Source organism: Salmo salar, chromosome ssa14 (genome assembly GCF_905237065.1).
Source record: "Salmo salar chromosome ssa14, Ssal_v3.1, whole genome shotgun sequence".
Taxonomy (NCBI): Eukaryota; Metazoa; Chordata; class Actinopteri; order Salmoniformes; family Salmonidae; genus Salmo; species Salmo salar.
The window spans coordinates 30,810,451-30,832,934 of NC_059455.1; the positions used below are offsets into that span (position 1 = coordinate 30,810,451).

Sequence of the window (22,484 nt, forward strand, 5' to 3'; positions counted from 1 at the left end):
AGAAGAAAAAAAAAGAAAAGGAGGAGTCTGAAATCTGGCCTCATCAAAAATAGGGGGAAAAACCATGCCAAAAATATCATGGCAGATAAGCTGTCAAAAGTAGGACTGAGGACGTGAGACAGACACAACTAATGTGAACCCAGCAGTCTCGTCTTTCACTTCCAATACACAATGACTATGGGGTCTGGCTGATGGCGAGCAGACAGGCAATAGAGAAGGAGGGAAATATGAATGCAACAGATGGGATTTTAAAATTCAGCGTCAATTGTTCATCAAAACAGACAAACAACAGGACATCTGTCTACCTGCTGGAGTGTCAATGTTCCTCAGCTCTTCTTTGTCCTGTGGCGGTGCCAGGTCCTCGTTCTCCTCCTCACAGCACGCCTCACTGGGGCTGTAGTGGCGGGGCCTCATCAGGAGAGACTTTCTCTTGTTGACGGGGGCGCCCTGCACCCCTTCCTGGGCGAGCCTCTTCCTAGCAGCCATAGACCCATATGTGCTGTTGTGGGGGGGATGAATGAATAAAAAGAGCAACGGGGTCAACAAAAGGCCATAGCCGTTACTGGGGTTCATCTGAAAACTTTGAACTTAAAGTGAACGTAAAATGTAACATTGTCAGTTTATTCCCCAACTGTATTTCAGGATTCAGAAAGTAAAAACAAGTGTTTTTTGTAACTACAGTGAAAAAAGGTCAACATAAGGTTGAAGAAACTGTATATGGTTGAGATGATTAATACAAATTATAAGTACCTAGAAGCGCAGTGAAGAGCTACAGGGACAAAATCAATTATAACCGGTATTATCAAGATAAGAGAATGGCCAGCATACCACATCTACTAACAAAGGATGCCTATTTCATTCTGTATGCAAGGGCATAGGAAACCCGAGGTGAATTAGAGGATACCTGTAAGTGTTTATTTTCACAAAGAGGTCGTGAACCCTTACCTCGGAGCCTGGGTGATGCAGTCAGCTGGAACTGTAAACAGAAACAGAAGTACGTCAGGTAAATAGTAATGTTTACATTTCCACTGTGGAGTGACTACGCATCTGGCTACTGGGGAAACACAATCCTGATCAAAGCTACCGATCTACTGTACTAGTTCCATGTTTTTGATAAGCAGTTGTGAATGAATACACTGTGGGCCGACTACACTCATGGTAGTGGGGTGTTCCCCTAGTATGATTTTGGATTGTACTCTATCAAATGTTCTATGAAAATATGACTTTTACAGCTACTTATCAAAATAGATTTTTTGCAACCTTATAATGAACTATTTTACTTCAACAAAAGCCTTCTGATATGATTAAAATCATCGTCAAGATACCCTTTATATAGATTTTTTTTTTTAAATATCCACAACCCCAATCTGCTCTCCTCTTTCTGAGATCTGCTGTAGCTCATCCTCCTGACAGCTTTGACAACATGATCTGAAAAGGCAAATCGATTTTCCCTGAGGGGCATGCACCACAGATGCAAATCTCATTCTCATTCAAGTCCACCGTATTCCCATGAAGCACAACCCCATAATAAAGCTTCCATGAATTTCCCAGACATAGTAATGGCTCTGGTGCCACCAGCCAGACCTTAGAGGCTTGGAACACTAGCATAATGGCATCCCCCTGTCTAGGGGTTTTCAATCACACTATATATATTCACTCCTTAACGAATTTGAGCCACAGTTCCAATTTGATGAACTAATTCCCCATCTGAATAAAATAATGGCAATGCAGTGCTCTTCAAATTGGTAAGATAATTTGTAAAACTGACAGTTGTAAAGTTGGATTGTTGAACTGATTCCTGCCTAGACCCCATAGATGTATAAGTGGAATGTGCGTGAATTGCTGAAGTGCTCGGTTACTGCTATTGATGTGCTTGCTTGAACATGGTAAGAGTTGTCAACACTGCTCACCTTTACCACCGTTGCATGTTTGGAGTGTGTTTTCCTCTCCTTCTGAATCCATCTGTTGATAAAGAACACACAATGTATTCTTTAGCATGTAACACAAATTTCTAACAAAATACAGATTCTGTTAATATTGACTACTGAGACTGGAATAATGATGTTAACATTTACTCAGCAGATGCTGTATCCATCCAATTTTTTTAGGTTTATTTGAAGTAACTTTGAACCTTCCTATCAACATTACCCTATATTTCCCAGAACATTTATGTATTTACGTGTTGATTATCTGCGGCAAATTAATGGGTGTAGTCATGAAAACACATGTAAAAGCAAAACACCAACCGAAGGTGAAGTTAATAAAACAAAATAAACTTTGAGGTGGAAAAAACATCATAATGCAAAATAATGACATTAAAGTGCAGGTGGTGGTACACAGACAGACAGCAGTGTGTTTAGACCAAAATAGTTGTTCAAATCCATCCACTCTCCCTCGCCACCATTTCTCATGTGGATCCCAAATAAAACCTATTAAAGGTAATTATTCTGGGCTGATGGCAGTGTATAGTGGTCACAGGCCAGTGAAATTTGTGAGTCACAGGATAGATACGCTGTTACTTTTCCTGGTAATGGGAAACATGACTCCTCTCTCTGGTTTGCTGTTGTGATTGAAGGCACTGACCTGTCATACATTTATAATAGGGGAGCAGGTGTGGCAGTGATGGACCTTAATTTACTTTAATAAACCTTTTATGTGCCACACTCTTCAATGCCACGCCGGGCCCTCGGAGGACCTGCACATAATAGGTTCATTACTTTTGATTACTAGGGCCCTATTGAGACAAACAACTACCCAAACACTATAGATTACATTCTGTAAAAACTCATTTACCTCATTAGTTCATTACAATTTTTCCATCATCGTATGAACAGACAAACAAACAGACAAGAGATACTCACTCATTTTGTATACATTTATATAACTTGTTTTTATTAAACAAGATTTGTATAGATAGTGTATGTGTTACAACGTCTACAATAATACAAATTAATTTCAATTTCAAATTCAGATAGTGTAATTTCACAGATTGACTAATATTCTCACATTAGGCACCTCTGTGTTATTGAGAGGCAACACTCACATTATGCAAATCTACTTGTTTTAAACACTTTTTAAATATTTCATAACATAACCTCTGATTTAATGCCTTATTAATGCTCTGTACATGAACCATTTAAATTCCTCTATCTTACAAGTAAAGCCAGAATATCATGTATTTTGAAAATACTTATTTGAATATATTGAAAATACTATATTGAATATAATAATGCTTCCATCTTCGTAAGATACCCGATGAACTTGGTTTTGACCGTGAGGAGTATACATTTGACTGATATTTTGTCAGTTCATGCTTTTTCAACTGCGCTCAATATGTTTGTTAGAACGTTCAATTACATACTGTATTCCTTCAAAGGCCTGTATCTAGTCTTTCTAGGGAGTTTTTCCTAGCCACCGTGCTTCTACATCTGCATTGCTTGCTGTTTGGGGTTTTAGGCTGGGTTTCTGTACAGCACTTTGTGACATCAGCTGATGTAAGAAGGGCTTTATAAAATAAATGTGATTGATTGTCATCTGAGGGGAGATGGAGAAACAGCTCAAACTTTTTGTGTTCAAGTATTATATGTTCTGCTTTGTGAGCAGCACAGAGGTTCTGAGAGGGTATAGAGCATGTGCTTTTGACACCCATTCGACAAAAGCTATTGTTGGTCCTTCACAAACTCAAAGCTGTATCTAATTCTGCAGAGGATGAATCAGAAGTAATGGAGCAACGTGGAAATCTCCTATAGACGTTTACGACTAAGAGAGAGAGAGAAGTAGACATGGAGAGAACACATGACATTCAATGAATATATTTACACAGGCAGAACAAATACTGTAGATACAGTACATGCTATTCAAATATGGGTTTGTTTGTATTAAATATTTACTACACTCTCAGGCAGGGATTTGTTTGTGTTATATATTCCTGACACTGCACAAAACTATAACACATACACATGATAGATCTTTGGTGGTCATTGGTCAGTACAAAATGTTTTCCCATTTCTTTATGGTTGACATTATGGTCATAGTATTTTTATCCAAGGCTATCTGGACATTGTCATGGTTTCAGCCAGCCATTTTGGACTTAGGAACGGCTTTCAAAAGTAGAACAATGGGGCTACGATTACACAAGCAGCCCAATTCTGATATTTTTTCCACTAATTGGTCATTTGACCAATCACATAAGATCTTTTTCATAGCTGATCTGATTGGTCAAAAGACCAATTAGTGAAAAAAGATCAGAATTGGGCTGCTTGTCTAAATGCAGCCTGGGAGGCATGGTCACATTCAACGTACAGTAGGCTACAATACACGTGCTGTGGTATAAAAATAAAGCAGCAGACTCAACAAAGCTAGCTACATATCGAATATACAAAATCTGCAAACGCCCACATCCCTGCATATGTAAAACAATATCTGTCTCTCATATTTTGCGGGGGTCAAAAGAGCATTGACACGACACTGCTAAACATGCTGCTTATCCAGAACATCATGGCTACCACTTCCATTAGCCATACAAATACATGACTATATCCGTTCACAGATAAAGTGAATTGGTAAAATATACATAATTTTTTTTCCCCCAGGACAATGAACTTGGCTATATTTCAACCTTATTGTAGAGGACATCAACTAGCTCCATGCTCTTTCATCCATATGTATAGTACCCAAACCCATCACTGGAAAATATTAACTCAAATTATATTAAGCCTACCTTTATTTGCAGTTTTCTTGGAAATATATACGACGTGCTTCAAGGTCCACGCAGTCCACCTTGGTCGATTTGTGCACAATTCTTGACTTTTTTCAGGATGTGAGCATGAAATTCATTCTCTGTAACAAAAAAAACCCAAAATAAATATACCTTTAATAAAAATAGATATAAGCCTACAAATCAAATGTGGAGTGGAAAGAAACTAACTTTTTACTGATTCTCAATTTCCAAGTTTTCCATCTAAATTGTAGTATTCTGTAGGTTGGTTAACTAATTAATCATATTGATAATATTGTCCTCAATGCTAAAGGTGCTGGTGGTGATAGACATTGTTGGTGAACGTGCAGTCAGTCAGAGATAGTGACGGGCAGGAAACAAGATAATACCTCACATGGTTGAATAAGGACCAAGATGCAAATTGATTGCTTGACAGAGATCAAATTGCTCACAGTCTAATTAACACAAAACATCCAAGAGGGAAAACAAGGACAAACACAATGAGTACATTAAGCCTCTTCACTTCACAGATCTTATTACAGGAATTATTTATTTCTGTTAGCTTTGGGAAAAAAAGGAAAAAGAAAAAAACATCTTAATTACAGCACTCAGAGCATTTCCCTCTGCAAACCAAAAGGGGGGACTCGGAATCATTAGCATAAGAAAAAGAAAAAAGAGACTCACTACTATTTAAGGAAGGCCGGTGGGTTTGTCATCTGCTGAATCATTTTCCTGCCCCCCAACACAAATAGACAAATAACGTCTTGCTCTCTGAGGACTATTTGCCCATGTATGGGGCAGATTTCTCTGGGGATACTGAGCAGAGTTGCCTAATGCCTGATGCGCAGGATTTCTATGTGATTCTCTATGTGCTAATCTGGCTGCTTTGCATGCTGTCATTGGGACCAGCCCATTCCCCACCCTATTCCATCTGCTACCTTTCCCACCACAGAGGATAGGAGAGAATGGGCTGTGACTGACTGAGACTGGGAGAGGAGAGGGCTTCCCAGTCCAACAGTCATGAATAACCATGGCCTCTCACACCGTTTGGAGAGGGGTTGAATGGGGACTGCTTATATGTTGGATCTGTTACTGTGGATCCAACTGTGGTTTTCCCTGCTCTAATACAAAATATAAATGCAATCAAGCATATTATTGTTCATAATTATTGTTCATAATTATTGTTCATCATAGCCATACAAACTACAAGTGGTTAAATATACAAGTATGAGGTTATGTGTGTTGTTGGAAATCAACTTCAAAAAGGTTAGCCATTGACAAGGTCTTGCAGTTTTGTATATTGTTGATACTGAAGCTGCCTGCTACTGTTTAAAACAACTACTACAGGTGTAGGAGCTTTCTTTTTTTAGTTTTTATTTTACCTTTATTTAACCTGGCAAGTCAGTTAAGAACAAATTCTTATTTACAATGATAGCCTACCCCGGCCAAACCCTAACCCGGATGACGCTGGGCCAATTGTGCGGCGCCCTATGGGATTCCCAATCACGTCAGGTTGTGATACAGCCTGGAATCGAACCAGTAGTGTAGTGCCTCAAGCACTGAGATGCAGTGCCTTAGACCGCTGCACCACTCGGGAGCCCCTTTTTTGATCACCCTGCACAGCACGAAATGCAAACGTGTAGTGTATTCACGGTTTAAAAAGGCTTCTAAAGACTTGATTTGCCCTAACAAAAAATGGACCAACCCCTACAAAAACGTCCATTAATTATAATCCACACAATAATTCACATTTCCTGTTGCTGCAGGATTATTTTCCTGCTGTGAGAAACTGGTCAAATTAAGATCCTACATCTGTGCAACTATGACAACTAATACTGTGGCTGATTCCTAAGCCAAACGGTACTTGTATGTCACCATCAATACAAGTGGTGCTGTTACAATTTTTACCCATCCCAACAACTACTGTAAAGCTACTGCTCCAACTAATAGTGATATTCATTAGTATAATAATAATCATCATTAACCTTGAGTCATTCAAATGTCCCCTGGTTCCCAGCTTATCCCTGCACTTGGGACACCCTCATGTAATTAACAGACACTTAGTGATAAAGTAAAACTGAGTCAATGGTACTGGTGGTACTTCATTTAGAAAACAATAAAAGCTTACAGTTGGGTAAGTAAAAGTGTGAAGACCATAAACATGAATTACTTTGCTTACGTTTCCTTTAGATTGGGGCAGATGCAAGATGATAGCAAGGCAAACGAGAATAACACCAAATAAGGTTTTAAAAATGTCAGCTCCCGCATACTCCCCCAACCAACTGCTATGATTAGATGACACTTTTAACATAATTACTGTTTAAAGCTGTGTGGAAACAATGCATGCAGACAGAAGGGCTCTATCTGAACTGATACCATCCATTCTCTTCTCACTGAGCCTTTTCTCTTAACCTTTCTTCAGCAGTATCATTTTGAATTATGGGGATGGGTAGATGCTCTATGCAAGGTCACTGTCTGTTCAGTACCCGCTCCCTCCCCTCCCCTCCTCCCTTGTTTTTGTTTCCTCTTCCAGAGGCAGACTATACGAATGAAGGGTTAAAACTGGAATGAATTTAATTATGGAATGAATGGAATTATAATGCGCCCGCAGCAAGTTTTCCTCCTTATTTATTAAAGCAGCTGATGGGCCAGGTTTGATGAGCCACTTCTGGCATAATTGAGTCATCACACAAAGAGGGTTCCTCGCATTCAGAGAGGTTTTATCAGCAGCAAACAGACCTGATTACTGGCAATTACACTCTGATCTAGAGGAAGGAGAAAAAAGGAGGGTAAATGTGCGGGGTAACTTCTGTGTTTATAGTTTACCCCGGGAATAATTTCCAGATTAATTTGACATGCTAAGTGTTTTCTGTTTCTGCATAATAAAGTGCAAACAGCAAACGATAGATAGTACAATTTACTTTCATATTTCCTTGTAATGAATGTCTAAGTGTATACGGTAAACTGATCATATTTGTATATGTAAAATAGGACCGGTTGGGTTTTTGTTATCCTCCACCGTGCTTAGAATCAGCAATATGTAGTGTTTTTAAACAAAAAAGGTGCGCTTTACAATAATGCTGGTTGCTTGTGTGCAGACAGTGATTCCTTGTCAGTGGAGAGCCAAACTGAGATGGTATATGATGATAAGGAACACAACTGATTTCACCACCTTTCATTGAAATGCTAATTCATTCATAGTGTAAGAGACTATTTTGATAAACAAGTTTTTGAAAAAATTATTTTCATTTGCGGTGCTGCGACCAAGCAGCCATCAGATGCCCTCTGTTTAAAAAGCTAGCAGCTGGACATTAGAATAATAGCTAAGAAACGTTTTAGGAGGGGGAGGGTGAAAGCGAGGAAGGGGGGGGGGGGCTCTGATTTCACTATTCATATCAAAGCCGGCCCTTAAAATTATGGTGATTCTTTTTTTATACAAATACATTTTATAAACTCTTGAAAATAATAATAGGGTAATGTTCCTATAAAAGTAATATATTTAATATTCCTTAAATATAAACAAATGGGTCCCAAGATTTTCAGTTATTGGTGACTTTCTTATGATGCAGAATTAATAAAGATATGATTGAACTAATAGTTTGACCTCTCAAGCAACACCTCTGTGAGCTCCAATTGTACTGAAAATAGTCTTAAGGGCTATACAAGTTTAAAGTATCATACAGAGTAGTTTGCTCTTTGTAACGCTCCAAACTCAACCCATCAAAAATCTCACAGTATACTATACCTCTTCCAATGAAAGATTGTATATTTAGTACCATGAGAAGATGATAGAATGGTGCTAAATACAGTAGAACCAACTGTGGACAGTGACAGCAAATTGGCTAAAGAGACTAACACAAGCTAAGCCAGGTAAGGTATGGAGGTAACCATGCCCAATTCCACGCTATTTCTGTACTGATAATATAAGTTCAAAGAGAGAGTGAGAAGGAGAGAAAATGTATGAACAATCGCCAAAGTGTAGAACACCAATCCATTCACATAAATACAGTAAAAGGGAAACAGAATATCTTCTGATCAGTGGGCACTTTTTACACACCAAAATCCTCATAGAGGGGCGCTTCCGGACTTCCAGAAACAACTGTGATTTCAGACATAACCGTCTCCAATGCAGCCATCCTGGCCGCCAAGCAAAGTGTTTGTCTCATGCCAAATGAGTACTTTTATACGGGGCTCTACAAACTGGCTTCTGTCTTATCACTTCCCCAAGACTGAGAAGCTTCAATAAAGAGAACGAGGCTCCACAGAATTCTTAACAGACAATTAGGAGCCTGGCTGGCCAGCCACTATCGCTTCAATGATTTGTTATGATGGCATAACTACAGGGGAAACTTGTTATTGGAGCCAGTTAGCAAAGCACCCCATAAAAGAGTCAGACGGTGACACCTGCGCTGAGGTGATTTAAAAATCTTGTAATCGCTTTCCAAAGTCATCCCAAAGCCTTCCCTTCTAAACTGAGTTAATCTGGACCAGGTCCACACAGTCACAGTGGCACAAAGTCCAGATTGGTGGTTCTTCTTGTTCCGCCATCAGAGAGACAATGTCTGTATTTTTTTCACTAAATTTGGGGCACTTTTATAGTTATATTATTCTATGAAAGATGGCTTTTTAGATGAATTGCAATTAATGATCAAATATCAATCTCAATCAGAACAGAAATGTTGAATATTCAAAAACAGCATATTGCTTTGTTTTATGGAATGGTTTGTTACCATGCTATCTATAACTACCAAGACTAATTATAACCCAAAGGAAATTAAACCTATATCACAGGATTGCAGCTTCTACACAATCAATTAACACCAACAGTGCCTTCAGAAAGTATTCATACCCCTTAATTTATTACACGTTTTGTTGTGTTACCGCCTGAATTCAAAATCAATTACATTTGTTTCTCTCTCATCCAGATTCAAACAATACCCCATACTGAAAAAGTGAAAACATGTTAATTGAAATGTTTGCTAATTTAATGAAAATGAAACACAGAAATATTGCATATACATGAGTTTTCACACCCCTGAGTCAAAACATGTTAGAATCACCTTTGACAGCGATTACAGATGTGAGTCTTTCTTGGTAAGTCTAAGAGCTTTGCACACCTGGATTGTACAATATTTGCAAATTATAATTTTTTAAATTCTTCGAGCTCTGTCATAGATTTTCAAGCTGATTTAAGTCAAAACTGTAACTAGGCAACTCATGAGCATTCAATGTTGTCTTGGTAAGAAATTTAGCATTATGTTTTAGGTTATTGTTTTGCTGAAAGTTAAATTTGTCTCCCAAGACTGAACCAGGTTTTCCTCTAGGATTTTGCCTGTGCTTAGCTCTATTCCGTTTTTTTATATAAAATAAAAAACTCCAGTCCTTGCCGATGACAGGCATACCCATAACATGATGCAGCCACCACAATGCTTGAAAATGTGTTGCCCCAAACATAACGATTTGTATTCAGGACATAAAGTTAATTTATTTGCCACATTTTTTGCAGTTTTACTTTAGTACCTTATTGCAAACAGGATGCATGCTTTGGAATTGTTTTAAATCATTTTTAAATTTAACCTTTATTTAACTAGGCAAGTCACTTAAGAACAAATTATTATTTACAATGACGGCCTACCGGGGAACAGTGGGTTAACTGCCTTGCCCAGGGGCAGAACGACATATTTTTACCTTGTCAGCTCGGGGATTCAATCCAGCAACCTTTCGGTTACTGGCCCAATGCTCTAACCACTAGGCTACCTGCCGTCCCAGAATATTTTTTTTTCTGAACAGGCTTCCTTCTTTTCACTCTGTCATTTAGATTAGTATTGTGGAGTAACTACAATGTTGATCCATCCTCAGTTTTCTCCTATCACAGCCATTAAACTCTAACGGTTTTAAAGTCACCATTGGCCTCATGGTGAAATCCCTGAGCGGTTTCCTTCCTCTCCAGCAACTAAGTTAGGAAGGGCGCCTGTAGCTTTGTAATAACTGGGTGCATTGATACACCATCCAAAGCGTAATTAATAACCTCACCATGCTCAAAGGGATATTAAATGTCTGCTTTTTTATTTGTACCCATCTACCAATCGGTGCCCTTCTTTGCGAGGCTTTGGAAAACCTCCCTGGTCTTTGTGGATGAATCTGTGTTTGAAATTGACTGCTCAACTGAGCGACCTTACAGATAATTGTATGTGTGGGGTACAGAGATGAGCTAGTCATTATAACTTATGTGACTTGTTAAGCACATGTTTACTCCTAAACTTATTTAGGCTAGCCATAACGAAGTGGTTGAATACTTGTTGACTCAAGACATTTCAGCTTTCATTTTTAATTCATTTGTAAAAAATGTTCACTTTGAAATTATGGGGAAAAAGTCAAGGTGTGTGAATACTGTATGCTATGTTAGTTTGCATCTTTCAAATCATTATTGAACATAAGTTTTTCAAAACACTAACAAGGACTAATTCATTGACAGGTGTTTGGGGGAAAAGAAGTTCCAGCCCGGTCATCACTACAGAGTAATCCTGGCCATTGTTTCTTTCCAAGGAGACCCTTTTCATGCAGGAGGAGGGTTGCCTGAATGCTACCAGGTGGTCGGCAATTTGGAGAAACGTAGTAACCGTTCGAGCTAATCCCGTGCCACAAAAGGCAGGTCTCCCGTGCCCAGAGGCCTCCGGGTGGGAAAAGTTTACCTCGAAAAAACATACACCGTACACACACAGACACACACAGTGTGTCTGAAAGGAGCCAGGCAGCACTGAGGCATTGATTCCTAATCAGATTGCACTGAAGTGAACAGCTCGCATGGCAGCTGTAGTTTTCCCAGGGTTAATTACCTTTCACTGCTCTCTAAACAAGTCAGCTGTTCCTGTCATTAAACAACTCCACTCCATCTCTGCTCCTCTGTCCTGTCCTCCAAACACACACACACACGTTAAGTGTGCACATACATGCAAATGCACGCAAACACACAAACTATTCCCGTCTTCTCATCCTCCACAGCCACACACATCCAAACATTTACAGTACATGGAGCTCATAGAGAGCAAACTGGGAAAAAGGGAAATGACTCCAATAACCACTTGGTCACATTACTAATGAAGAGGTGGCGTCAACGGCTGTTAAAATAGAGGCCATTATCCTTTACTTTCAGCTACAAACATTTATTTCTGTTTATGCAGATGGGACGCTGAATTCCCAATACTATCCACTCGCCCTGTCAAAGGGGGATAATACCAATCTGTCAAGGTCTCATGTTGTTATCTGGCTCCCAATCTTACTAATTGAGTATATAAAAGGAAGTAAATTATCCAAAACACACACACACACACACACACACACAGGCAGGTGGACAGGCGCTTGCACACGAGCGTGCACACGCACACAGAAAGAGTTCAGCTGTGCTGTCATAAATTCTGAAAAATCTCCCAGCTTTCTGAGCTCCATGGCTCAGGACGTTGGGGGAGTTTTAAGTGATTTCACTGTGTGGCAAAATCCCCTGGCCACCTGGATTACAAACTCTAGTCCTTTAACTCATGCCAGTATAAATCCGTGTTAACTGGGATTTACCTCTGGCATATGAATTCTCAGTCTGCGTAAGCTTTGTTTGGAATGAGTTGTACATAAGTATTTTATGCCTTATAGAGATGCCTGATGGTGAATTTCTTATTTTGTTGAAAAAAATGCAAGAAAATTGTTATAAAAGTGTTGTAATTTACTTATTCTAAATGGGGAAAGTAAATAAAATAGTTTTCATTGACCATTTTATCAACATTATTCCAAACCAGGAAAAAGAGTGAAATAATACAAAACCTCTGTGCAGTTAAATGCCTGAAACCATGGCAATGTAGGTTGTAGTCATACATGTGTCAAAAAGTTAGTAATGTGTACTCTTAGCCAGGCTGTTGCTAACATTGATCATGCTTAATATCATGGTGGTTATCGAAGTGATCGTGATATATATAAGACACATGGCAGGAGCAGCCCTAGAGGATCTGAATGAAGTATTATGCTAAATCTATACAATCTCCTCTAACACACACAATCTTCTGGGATAGCCGAGTTAAACCCTGACTATAGTATTTTGTACTTAAAGGTTAGCAGGACTGTTTTGTGAGTTTGAACCGAGCTTGCCAGATCAGCAGATGGTCTGTGATTATGATTATACGCATCAATAAAATGTAAATTTGACTTAACTCTAGGGTTTAATAAAAAATATGGACTTTAACCCACTATGCAGTCTGCCGGTCGTGCATGATATTTTGATACAATATAAATGATGTAGGATACATAATATACTTCTATGTAAAACAACCAGCTTAAACCTGTTGAGAGTACCTGCAAGTATAGGACAAGTACAAGGCAGTGACAGGTTTAAATGTCAAATTCAGGAGTATGGTTATACATCCCAAAAAACATCTACATATTGAATTCTCTCGCAATAACAAAATGTCTAAACCAGAAATTAATTTCAGTCAGAAAAAAAAACTATTATGGACACGAATTGAATGCACGGACCAGAGATGTCAATATGAAACTACCATCCTGTAATGGAAAATAGAAGCTAAGGCACAACTTGTAGTAAAAAGTAGCTCTATTTTCTGAGTAGAGCTGTAAATAGAGCTGGTAAGAGACAAAACTACAGTACTTCCATAAAGAAGACATCAGACGTAAGTTCAGGGGGAAAAGAAAAGAGGGTTGCTAGCGAGTAAAGTTACAGTTAGGAAGCAAGCAAGAGGAAACAGCTGGGTCTTGTCCTCTGTCACATTAGCCAACATGTCTGGAAGTGACAGTCTCCTTAGGCACTGCGCTAACCTTTCATGAATCTATTTATCTGTCGAGAGCACTATTTACTCTGAGACTGAAAGCTCTGCATTCACTAAACAGGCACAGATACACTCACTCACACTCTCATACGTAGACACGGAGACATTAACATTTCCGACAGGGCAGAATTGTTAGCCTGACTTACCATGCCCCCGTTAGCCTTTGTTTTGCCTTTCATAGTAACATCAAGGAGGTGATGGTGTAGAAGGACATCGAGGTGGGGTGGGTTGGTAGCCAGGCTAGTCCAGTGTGTCACTGCCGCGAGGTTTGTGTGTGTGTGTGTGTGTGTGTGCGTGTGCGAGGACACTGTAATATTCAACGGAGCCACTAAGCTTTTTTTGTAGCCTTTGTGTCATTCACTTAACGACCAATCTCATTAGCTAGCGGGCTACAATGGGCTGAATTATTTTCTGTGTAAATACACCACATGGTGACCCTCAAGGTAAGAACTCTGAAGGTCATTTTAAATCACATAAAAGATGGAATCCCCCTTAAAAATCTATACCAAAAGAATGAACAGATTGCCCCTAAAAAAGGCTTGAAAAATGGTAGATATTCAGTATGAGGTTTGATGTTGACAGTTTATGGCTTTATGTATTTAGAACACGTGATTATATTTATACATTTATAAGTTAGTGTATGTATGTATGTATGTATGTATCTACGTAATAATAATAATTTTGTGGATGCTTATATTACAAGTGCGCATTATACACGTGTGAAATTTAAATGCGTTTTTTGCAACTCCCTTTGAGACACCCTCGGAGAGTGGGGTCATGGCCAGGGTCAGCCATTACCAATACCGACCCTGGAGCCAATACGGTTAAGTGCCTTGCTCAAGGGCACATCGGCTTATTTTTCCACCCTGTCAGCTCTGGGATTCGGACTAGAGACCTTTTGGTACTGGCCCAACGCTCAAACTGCTAGGCTACCTGCAGCATATGTAGCTATGTATTTACAGGTATGTATGTATGTATGTATGTATGTATGTATGTATAGTATCTATGTAGGTATGTATATACAGTATCTAATGTACGTATGTATATACTGTATCTATGTATGTATCTCAGGTACCAGTCAAACGTTTGGACACACCTACTCATTCAAGGGTTTTTCTTTGTTATTACTATTTTCTACATTCTACTATGAAATAACACATATGGAATCAAAAAATTCTTGAAAGTAGCCACCTTTGTCATTATGACAGCTTTGCACACTCCTGGCACTCTCTCAACCAGCTTCATAAGGTAGTCAACTGGAATGCATTTCAATTAACAGGTGTGCCTTGTTAAAAGTTAGTTTGTGGAATTTCTTTCCTTCTTAATGCGTTTGAGCCAATCAGTTGTATTGTGACAAGGTAGGGGTGATATACAGAAGATAGCCCTATTTGATAAAATACCAAGTCCATATTATGGCAAGAACAACTCAAATAAGCAAAGAGAAATGACACTCCATCATTACTTTAAGACATAAAGGTCAGTCAATACCCAAAAATGTCAATACCCAAAGTGCTGTCGCTAAAACCATGAAGCGCTATGATGAAACTGGCTCATGAGGACAGCCACAGGAAAAGAAGACCCACAGTTAGCTCTGCTGCAGAGGATAAGTTCATTAGAGTTAACTGCGCCTCATATTGCAGCCAAATAAATGCGTCACAGAGTTCAAGTAACAGACACATCTCAACATCAACTGTGCAGAGGAGACTGTGTGTATCAGGCTTTCATGGTCGAATTGCTGCAAAGAAACCAATACTAAAGGACACCAATAAGAAGAAGAGACTTGCTTGGGCCAAGAAACACAAGCAATGGACATTAGACCGGTGGAAATCTATCCTTTGGACTGATGAGTCCAAATTTGAGATTTTTGGTTACAATCGCAGTGTCTTTGTGAGACGTAGAGAAGACGAATGGATAATCTCTGTGGGTGTGGTTCCCACCGTGAAGCATGGAGGAGGTGGTGTGATGGTGTGGGGGTGCTTTGCTGGTGACACTGTCTGTGATTTATTTAGAAGTCAAGGCACACTTAACCAGCATGGCTACCACAGCATTCTGCAGCGATACGCCATCCCATCTGGTTTGCACTTAGTGGGACTATCATTTGCTTTTCAATAGAACAATGACCCAACACACCTCCAGGCTATGTAAGGGCTATTTGACCAAGAATGAGAGTGATGGAGTGCTACATCAGAGGACCTGGCCTCCACAGTCACCCGACCTCAAACCAATTGAGATTGTTTAGGATGAGTTGGACTGCAGAGTGAAGGAAAAGCATCCAACAACTGCTCAGCATATGTGGGAACTCCTTCAAGACTGTTGGAAAACCATTCCAGATTAAGCTGGTTGAGAGAACGCCAAGAGTGTACAAAGCTGTCATAAAGGCAAAGGGTGGCTACTTTGAAGAATTTAAAATAACATATTTTGATTTGTTTAACACTTTTGTGGTTACGACATGATTGTGTTATTTCATAGTTTTGATGTCTTTACTATTATTCTACAATGTACAAAATAGTGATAATAAAGAAAAACACTTGAATGTGTAGGTGTCCAAACCTTTGAACCACACATGCAGAGATCATCCGTACACCTACTCTGCGTCTCACAAAGACACGGAAGTTGGAACCAAAAACCGCAAATTTGGACTCATCAGACCAAAAGGACAGATTTCCACCGTTCTAATGTCCATTGCTTGTGTTTCTTGGACCAAGCAAGTCTCTTCTTCTTATTGGTGTCCTTTAGTAGTGGTTTCTTTGCAAAAATTTCGACCATGAAGGCCTGACTCACGCAGTCTCCTCTGAACAGTTGATGTTGAGATGTGTCTGTGAATCATTTATTTGGGCTGCAATCTGAGGCTGGTAACTAACTTTTCCTCTGCAGCAGAGGTAATTCTGGGTCTTCCTTTCCTGTGGCAGTCCACATGAGACCGCTTCATGGTTTTTGCGACTGCAAATGAAAAACTTTCAAAGTTCTTGAAATATTCTGGATTGACTGACTTCATGTCTTAAAGTAATGATGGACTGTCGTTTCTTTTTGCTAATTTGAGCTGTTCTTGCCATAATATGGACTTGGTCTTTTACCAAGCTTATCTTCTGTATACCACCCCTACCTTGTCACAACACAACTGATTGGCTCAAACACATTTCAAAAACGAACTTTTAATAAGGCACAGCTGTTAATTGAAATGCATTCCAGGTGACTACCTCATGAAGCTGGTCGAGAGAATACCAAAAGCCAAAGGGTGGCTACTCTACTTAGCCTTCCCTGTAGCTCAGTTGGTAGAGCATGGTGTTTGCAACGCCAGGGTTGTGGGTTCGATTCCCACGGGGGGCCAGCACAGAAAAAGAAATGTATGAAATGTATGCATTCACTACTGTAAGTCGCTCTGGATAAGAGCGTCTGCTAAATGAAAAAAATGTACTTTGAATAATCTCAAATATAAAATATATTTGGATTTGTTAAACACTTTTTTGGTTACTATATGATTCCATATGTGTTGTTTAATAGTTTTGATGTCTTCACTATTATTCTACAATGTAGAAAATAGTAAAAATAAAGAAAAACCCTGGAATGAGTAGGTGTGTCCAAACTTTTGACTGGTACTGTAAGTAAGCAAGTGCATTAGTTTGTTCAAAATTGTTTGAACGTTGCACTTTTTATCATTACAGTATTAACTCTTACAACATTTAATTTCAATTCAGTCCAAATCTTTCATACACAAGTAGATTAAAAAAACATTGAAAGAAATTGTGAAGAAACATGAAGTGAAACCATTCGACAATAAAATGTCAAACAGACAAAGGCTGGACATTTTCAGAGAATGTTCTAGACATTTTACTTATCTTTTCACTATTTCCCTGATGCTGTGTTTCTGGTGCAGCAGAACTATAATTCCATGTAACATTAATTATTGTAAGTACTTGCAGTCATGACAGCTGTCTATAAGCATCAGGGACATGTCTATCGGCCAACTTGACCCTTGTTAGAAAACAAAACACAAAAAGAGAATAGTGCAGCCTGGGACTGTTGTGCAGGGTCACTGGAGATTTTCCAGACAAACGCAGCAGAGGGGAGGGGGGGAAGAATAAAAAGGACAGGCTCAGAATCTCATTTTAACAGACCGCACACAATCTGGGCTCCCACAGAACTATCTCTGCCTGACCGCTTTCTATTTATCCCTTATCAGTGTTTACCAACCGCTAGTTTTCTTTCATTCACACTGTGAGGCAGTTCTCTTACTATCAGTCAACAGCTGACACCGTGGAACAGCCTCAAAGGCAAGAGGAAGGGATCAAAACTAAACCAAAGCTGTTTAAACAATACAACAGAGGAAATAAATTCATAAATCCTAATTCTTCTCAACCCACAAGGGTACAAGCAGATCCTTTATAGTTAGGCCAACAAACAAAACCACAGCCAATGAGGTAACATTACAATCAAGGTAAATTCAAAAATATATTTTGAATAAAAAAAAGAGCGGAAAAAAATCCCATGTAATTTTAATTAGGGACATCGCTTATAGCGCCACCATGTCAAGCATATAAAACCACTCACTAAAAAAACATTACATTTGACATGTATTCTCTTTAAAAAGAATACTACCTGTAATTTATTTATAGATCAATTATATTCAGATGATCTTGGTTAGGTTACTAAACATGTTTTATATAATATTTCAATATTTCCTATTTATCACTAAATACTTCATAGTCTGTGCATCAGGAAACCTCTAACTGCAATATGACAACCAGGAATGTATAGTCTATCCCAATCAGACTCATTTTAAAACAGATATAACCTTAAGTAAACTGATCTTCAGAGGAGTACTGCTTTATCATTATATAGAATCCATTGCATATATTTATGTGGGTTTCAAATTAAGTTGATATAGCCAAAGGACAAACATGTACTAAACACAGAGTATTTTCATGCCTCCTTTCTGAAATCCTCTACAGATAGATCTATTAGAGGGCCTACGTTTTAGCCATTAAAAATACTGGTTTTCTGTCAATTCAAGTGATATTTATTTTGCCAAAACAAATCACATGCAGCAAAGTCATAACAAATACATATTTATGTTGTACATTAAGGATTGCAAATGTATTCCCAATCATACAAACATCACAGTTTCTCTGGAATACTGTTAAAAAGTTAAGTAATTAATTACATTTATCCTTTCCCCAGCTGCTCAACAGCAGATGGAACATTTCTGAAACCTTACTGAATTAAATCCACATAATTCATTTCCCTAGATTAACTAAGTGAAGTTTGAGTGGGGAAAAACAGGTAACACAGTACATGTTGGATGGATATTTACCACCATGTTTGCTACTGTAACTCTTTACTGCTTGCAGTGTTTCACAATGCATGACAGCTACTTTCTCTATATTTGACTTGCTCTTCAATCTGGAAATTGAAAAGTAAAGAGTGCTCTTTTCTTGAATAACTCTGTTTGAATCTATTTGTTGAGATATGGAAAGACTTATCAAGTTAAAAGTGACAAAGTTAACAAGTCACAGCAGGGCACTTGATATCCTATAGAACAATAATTTTGTCATCACAGAACTAAATAATCAAGTTTACACAAATAAATAAACTGGAGTTTGTAATTTCACCTCCCCCTCTGGACAACACAGTCTTTATTCTCTAGGTACCATGGACAGCTCCTGTTGTCGTACTGGAGTGCAGGCAAAGAGAGCTAACATTACCCTGTTGTGTAGCAACTGTATTAGTATCCTGCTTGGAGCAGGAAGGGGGCTGCATACAGTACACAAGAGGGTAGATGACTTTACTTCACTTCAATACCATATCATTTGTCATCTTTGTGTTGTTGTAACTGTGGTATTAAAATAACCTCCAAAGATTGACCATATGCTCATGATTTCAGAGTTTTGTCTCAGTATTATTACATCTCCAACTCTTTGTATTGGACAATCCTAACTTTGAAAAGATTTCACCTTGCAGCAATAATTATTATACACGCCATATTATATATTATACATGGAATATTAAATATATTATATTTGGCATATTATATATTACACATGGCATATTGGTCTGTATATCACATTGCCTTCTTGAAATAGAGTTGATTAACAAGCCATTTTTTTGTTTGTTTCAGTATGGTTTTTCAAAAACAAGTCACAAAATGTAATATTTGAGAAATTGCTGAAAATCTCTAAAATCTATTCAAATGTATGTTCTAAACAGTTCCAACAGGAACAGACTGTTTAAATGACAAGTTGGGATGTTCATTTTGCTCTGCACACTTACTCAAGCTTAAAATAACATAGTAGGTTGCAAAGAGACAACTACACAAACAATATTTTAAAAAATGACATCTTGAAAATAAGTTGCCGCTGGAGGGAACTGACTACAATGAAAGTATTCTTACCCACACAACATGTTACGCCTGAAAATATATTCATTTAATCATGTGGCCTATGCAAATGCCTCAGAAAACAAGTTGTTTTTCTCAATACACAACTCACTTATCAACCCACCAGTTGTCTTGACAAAATCCCTAGCTGCAGTATGTTAGGAAAAAATTCATTAATTTTCTTCCAAATTATCCCTTAACATATTCTTCTATCTTTGCCCTTCCGAGGCATAGGCCTAAGTCTATTGACAGTCCTGATGATAAACCTTTGAAACATCCATCCTTCCCACTAAATCAACAGTTTCCCTGGAGACCTTGTACTGTGTCTCTTCAGAGTTTGTTCAAGTGTAAGGTCTGGACCATGTCTGCCACAGAAGTCTCAATGATCACTTATTATTGACCATAATACAACACGATTTCAACAAGCATTAACGCAACTTTTGCCGGGCACAACCTGACAAAGCATTGTCTTCAGACACAATACTAACGTGTTCTTCTAAGACCTTAGCTTATACTCTACCTGAATTAAACATACAGCATTTGTGTCGACAGCGTTGAATGCTATCTGGATGATCCAAAAATAGGTGGTGCTTCTTAAAACCCCATTTGAGCAATATAACGTCCTCTCTAGCTGTCTGAGACCCTTGTAGAAGCTGCACTTTTACTAAGAGCACTGATCCACATAATGGCAACAATCCTGTATTTAGCAGACAGATACTTTCTTGAAGTGCAGACATGACATTTATAAATATAACACAATTTATATTATTTCTGTATTCATATTGTAAAATTATAGCAAACTCATTCACACATTAGTAGTTAGTGTCCTATAGAAATAAACATGTTCATTAACTTTTAAACATATATGACGTTTTATGAAGTCATATGACAGCATCAAACATCAAGAGGATAAAATGCTTGTCTTTCACAAGCACTCACACTCAGCGCTTGATGTCAATGACAAAAAAAAACCCACCATAACCACTATACATTATTATCATTATTATTATTAATTACTTTTGACACAAACCTACTTCTATGATCCAGAAAGTTTGATTTCCCCCCAGTCGCTTGATGGCCGAGCTGGTGCAGTGTCTTTGAAAGGTAGTCCCCAGGAATATGACATACTGTGCCTTTGACTAGCCTGGAGATAAGCACCTGCGTTCGGGTCCCTTTTTACGTCACACCTCCCCATTCACAGTCCTTCAATATGATGCACATTTGCACATCAACAGCAGACAACCCCCTCCTCATTCTACTCCCACATCCGCAAAACACACAAACAGGAGGCAGATGCATGCGTTAGCCCTCTACACACACACACACACGCTTGAGATATTATATATATATATATATATATATATATATATATATATATATATATATATCGTTTTTCTTACCCCTTACATTCTGCTTCAAAAACTTTCACTTGCTTTGTCATAGGACTGACTGGGGCATACGCCCTCCCAAGCTTCCCATATCACTCATCATGCAAATGAGCGGGAATGTCAGTCCTCGGCAGCAGATGGCCAGGGATGATAACAATGGCTCAACAGACGAGTTTCAATGTCTGCGACTTTATCGCTACGGCAACAACAACCAAAGTATATGTCATGAAAGCCTTGTCGGTTAATTGGAATTTCTTCCCCTTCTGTATCTTAGTACCTGTCTGTCTTATTTTATTTCCCTCTCTCCCATTTGAATGAATGAAAACCCATTTTATCCTAGATCCTTTCTGTTACCATAGAGGACTAGCTATCATTAAAAGCCAGGGACCTGGAAATGATTTTTGGTGACTAAGGAAGGAAGGCTAGCTGCTGCACAGCAGTTATTTAAGTAATTAGGTGTAATTCCTCCCTGTAGGCCATGTTAGCCTCCTGAGTTAGCTCATGCATTAGACAAGCCTGGATAGAGAGAAGGGGGAATAAAGAGAGAGAAGATAGGGGCCCCGAGACATCACAAACGCAGCTCCTACAAAAGCCCCCCAGCCGCAGCGCTAGTGATGTCATGCGCATCCTGCTGACTCCTGTTAATACAAGCCCCCATAGCAGAGAGTAAACATTGGAAGCGTTTAGCAAACAGGGCCAGATTACAATGACAAAGGCAAGCCACACTTCTGGGTGGAGCCTGGGGCGGGAGGAGAGGTGAGGGGCGGGGGAGTGGAGAGGGGGTGTATGGGGGTAGGGGGCCGCGGTTTAGCATTTAAAATAAGTGATACCCATAAGGGGGCCTCTTAGAGATGCAAGCATCTCCTTCCCCAGCTGATGACAGAGGCCACCCAAAACACGCTTATCTCTAGGTTGTGTCATCCCAGTCTCCGGGGAGAGACGTGTGAACACAGTGTGTAATAATAATAATGTATTTTCTGTGCTTTTTGTTATCTGCGCAATTTGGTTAAGCAAGGCTGGGGACTTGAGGATGGCTGAGGCATATCATTACTTAAGGTTTGGCAGTTGATCATCACCTTGTTTAAAACCTGTTAGGGCTAGGGGGCAGTATTGACACGGCTGGATAAAAAAACATACCCGATTTAATCTGGTTACCCCTCCTACCCAGTAACTAGAATATG

The 22,484-nt window shown here is 38.9% G+C and overlaps 1 protein-coding gene across 10 annotated transcripts in view; it reads right to left on the reverse strand.

The window, feature by feature from the left end:
- LOC106569122 (suppression of tumorigenicity 18 protein) overlaps positions 1-22,484 on the reverse strand; it is a 62,747-nt gene that overhangs the window by 21,821 nt on the left and 18,442 nt on the right. For 3 of the 10 annotated variants that reach the window (XM_014140118.2, XM_045694199.1, XM_014140117.2), the window contains exons 1-5: positions 20,950-21,177; positions 4,721-4,839; positions 1,911-1,962; positions 946-976; positions 306-499 (exon numbers count right to left, since the gene is read on the reverse strand). In XM_014140118.2, the coding sequence (XP_013995593.1) occupies positions 306-499; positions 946-976; positions 1,911-1,962 (277 nt within the window). In that variant the 5' untranslated portion in view covers positions 4,721-4,839; positions 20,950-21,177. Of the gene's footprint in view, positions 1-305; positions 500-945; positions 977-1,910; positions 1,963-4,720; positions 4,840-13,688; positions 13,829-20,945; positions 21,178-21,315; positions 21,382-22,484 lie in introns of those variants that run through there. The other 7 variants (XM_014140116.2, XM_014140108.2, XM_045694196.1 and 4 more) reach the window with 5 other exon arrangements.